General features: G+C 36.2%; 1 protein-coding gene across 1 annotated transcript; it reads right to left on the bottom strand.

Moving 5' to 3' along the window:
- Positions 1-666: 666 nt before the first annotated feature.
- LOC133834066 (expansin-like B1) lies at positions 667-2,089 on the bottom strand. Its single transcript, XM_062263579.1, has 4 exons — positions 1,889-2,089; positions 1,663-1,772; positions 1,238-1,555; positions 667-990 (listed from the first exon to the last, which is right to left on the bottom strand). Exons 1-4 carry the CDS (start codon positions 2,025-2,027, stop codon positions 784-786), a joined length of 774 nt encoding a protein of 257 aa, XP_062119563.1. The 5' UTR covers positions 2,028-2,089; the 3' UTR covers positions 667-783.
- Between the last annotated feature and the right edge of the window lie 531 nt (positions 2,090-2,620).

Here is a 2,620-nt window from a genome sequence, read left to right as displayed (position 1 = left end):
AGCTTCTGGAACGCCGGAAAACACCATGGACAGAGAGCACTCGACGGATGTAGGAGAGAATCGGAAGAAAAAAAAAATGGAGGAGAAGGAAATGAGGGAGGAGAATCAGGTTGCAGAAATATATAGATTACTATTGTCGGTGGAGGTCCGCCGGCAATAATATATAACGGTTATATTTAACTATTATTACCGGCGGAGCCCGCCGGTAATAATCCGCCGATAATAATCGAAATATTAATTGGGCGGCAGTTTTTCCGCGGTAATAAATTCTTATTATTACCGGCGGTTTGTCCGTCGGTAATAATAGGTTTCTCGCCGGTAATAATTAAATAATTTAAAAAAATAAAAATAAAAAACGGATTAATGCCGGCGGACTTCATTTTCCGCCGGTAAAGATGGTATTATTACCGGTGGACTTTCTCCGCCGGTAATATTTCCGCCTGTAAAAAATCTTTTTGTTGTAGTGTAGGAACCATTGACAAGTCTTCCACGTAAATATATAGCATGATGATATCAACGAATTCAACATTTTAATATAAAAAGTCACTGTATATTAACATAATAACAATAAGCAAAATGACTAAAAAGGTTTACTGATGATGCATCTCTATTATTCCAAAGTACAAATCTTGACTGATTATTCATTTTTGAGCAATAATAAAAAAAACAACCAACATCTAACATATACGTAAACACAATTTACAATTATTTATGCCCTGCATATTTATTAACTATAACTTAGTAGAGAAGAGATACATCTAATATTCGTATATGGATTTAGATTTATTTAGTAATGAGCTTAACAGAGGCCTCATAAGCAGCCCCAGCCTTCCAAACTTTGGGTATGGCATTGTTAGAGCGAACCCAGTAAGTGTACCCATAACTGGTTGTAGCTTTGAACCTCAAGGTGATCGGTCCCCTTGGTGGATTTGTCATGTCCCAGACTGCCCCATAGGCTCTGCGCATGGGCTTCCACTGTTTGGTATCCTCCTATAGTGCATAAACAACAGCATCGTCACATCAATCAATTTATTGGTTAGTACATATTGGTATCTAAGGTTAAAATCACTTTTAACTTTTTAAAATAGCTATCCAATGGTTTAACACATATTAAAGAGCTTTTTGGATAATGTTTTAAAAATTGTATTGAGTTTTATCTAGCTATAAAAAAATGAAGGCAAATTATGGAAAGTAGAATTGAAGAGATGGATATATGCTAAAATATTCATATGTATACCTGCCACAATTCAACAGCTGTGATCTCGTTTTGGCCGCTCACATATAAAACACTTAAAGCCAAGTAGTAGGGATGATTGCTGTTTTCATTGATCTTGTAGGTGACCTTGTCCTTGTGAGTTGGGTACTTGCAAGAGATCCTCTTGTATTCTACTTCAACCACGCCATAATTGAGCAACTTTTTGTCTTCGTTTGGAAGAGCCAACTTTTTAAAGGCTCTTGGGCTGAGGATGAAATCAGTTCTGTCACCTTCCCCGTAATCAGTCACTACTATGTCCACTCCATCATAGCTGCAAAGGTGAGGATTTTTGCACCTGACCTGAAATATTAATTAAGGTACCTATAACGTTAACAAGATTATATAGTATACTTGAGAATAACATTCATTATTATAGGTAGAGAGTGGTTATATATGTATTGTATTACCTTATAGCATGCCCCACAACCAGCACCATCCTTGTACAGTGCCCTAGAAACTGCTGATACATAGCCATTATTGACGACTCTTCCATATTCGCCAAATCCACAAGCTCCACCTAAATTTTACGCACCAGCATTATATGTAAGAATTGTTACATGTACATATACATTGAGCTGAATTATTATGAAGATTTTTCTCAAAATGCATGCAAATGGGAGCAAAAGGACATACTTCGAGTCCCATAGCCGTCCGGGCTGCCATAAGAGGTGGCTCTTGAAGCTGTAAACGTAGCGGTAGAGGCACATAACGCAGGGAAAAGCACCAGAATACCAAGCAGAGCACATAGTTGTTTCTCACTCGTAAACTCCATTTTTGTTCACACAAAGAACTTTCAACACAAATAATATAAGAAAAAAGTGAAAGAAAAGGTTGTTTGTGGCATGGGAAAGGAAAGAAGGTAAGTCATGTATTTATAGTGTACGTGGTACGTAAGAGCTAGCTAGCTAGTAGAGCCTTTGGTGGGATTAAGATTTAGGTATGATTGACCAATGTGGCTTCTTAATTAGAATTCAAAGCAATTGAGATAATGGTTTGGGATGAAATCCACGTGCGCGCAACTATATGTATGTGAACTTGCAGACACATCCTTTTTTTTCTTTTTGACTTTTTATTAAAAGAAAAAGCATAACAAGAAATATCAACGTATATGTAAATATATGTATTTATATTATGAATAGTTTATAGATGATCATTTGAATTTTGCGGCAGCCCAACCTTTGCTTCTCACTATATTTTTCCCTTAAGGAGGAGTTGTTGATTAATTTGCGCGTACTTGGTATTTTACTAAAAGAAAGAATAGTGTTCTAGGGGCTGGGAAACTGTGTACGTTATTTGTTAAAGAATAAAAATTCAAACAATACTACTACATTGAAAACACAGCTTATATATTATTATATATGATCA

Source organism: Humulus lupulus, chromosome 5 (genome assembly GCF_963169125.1).
Source record: "Humulus lupulus chromosome 5, drHumLupu1.1, whole genome shotgun sequence".
Lineage (NCBI taxonomy): Eukaryota > Viridiplantae > Streptophyta > Magnoliopsida > Rosales > Cannabaceae > Humulus > Humulus lupulus.
This window is presented reverse-complemented; position numbering and strand designations above follow the sequence as displayed.

Excerpts from the sequence above, each read along its gene's own strand:
- LOC133834066 (XM_062263579.1), bottom strand. The coding sequence starts at position 2,027 with ATGGAGTTTACGAGTGAGAAACAACTATGTGCTCTGCTTGGTATTCTG. Across the intron at positions 1,773-1,888 it reads GGACGGCTATGGGACTCGAA|GTGGAGCTTGTGGATTTGGC; the intron begins GTATGTCCTTTT and ends CGTAAAATTTAG. Across the intron at positions 991-1,237 it reads CAGCTGTTGAATTGTGGCAG|GAGGATACCAAACAGTGGAA; the intron begins GTATACATATGA and ends TATGCACTATAG.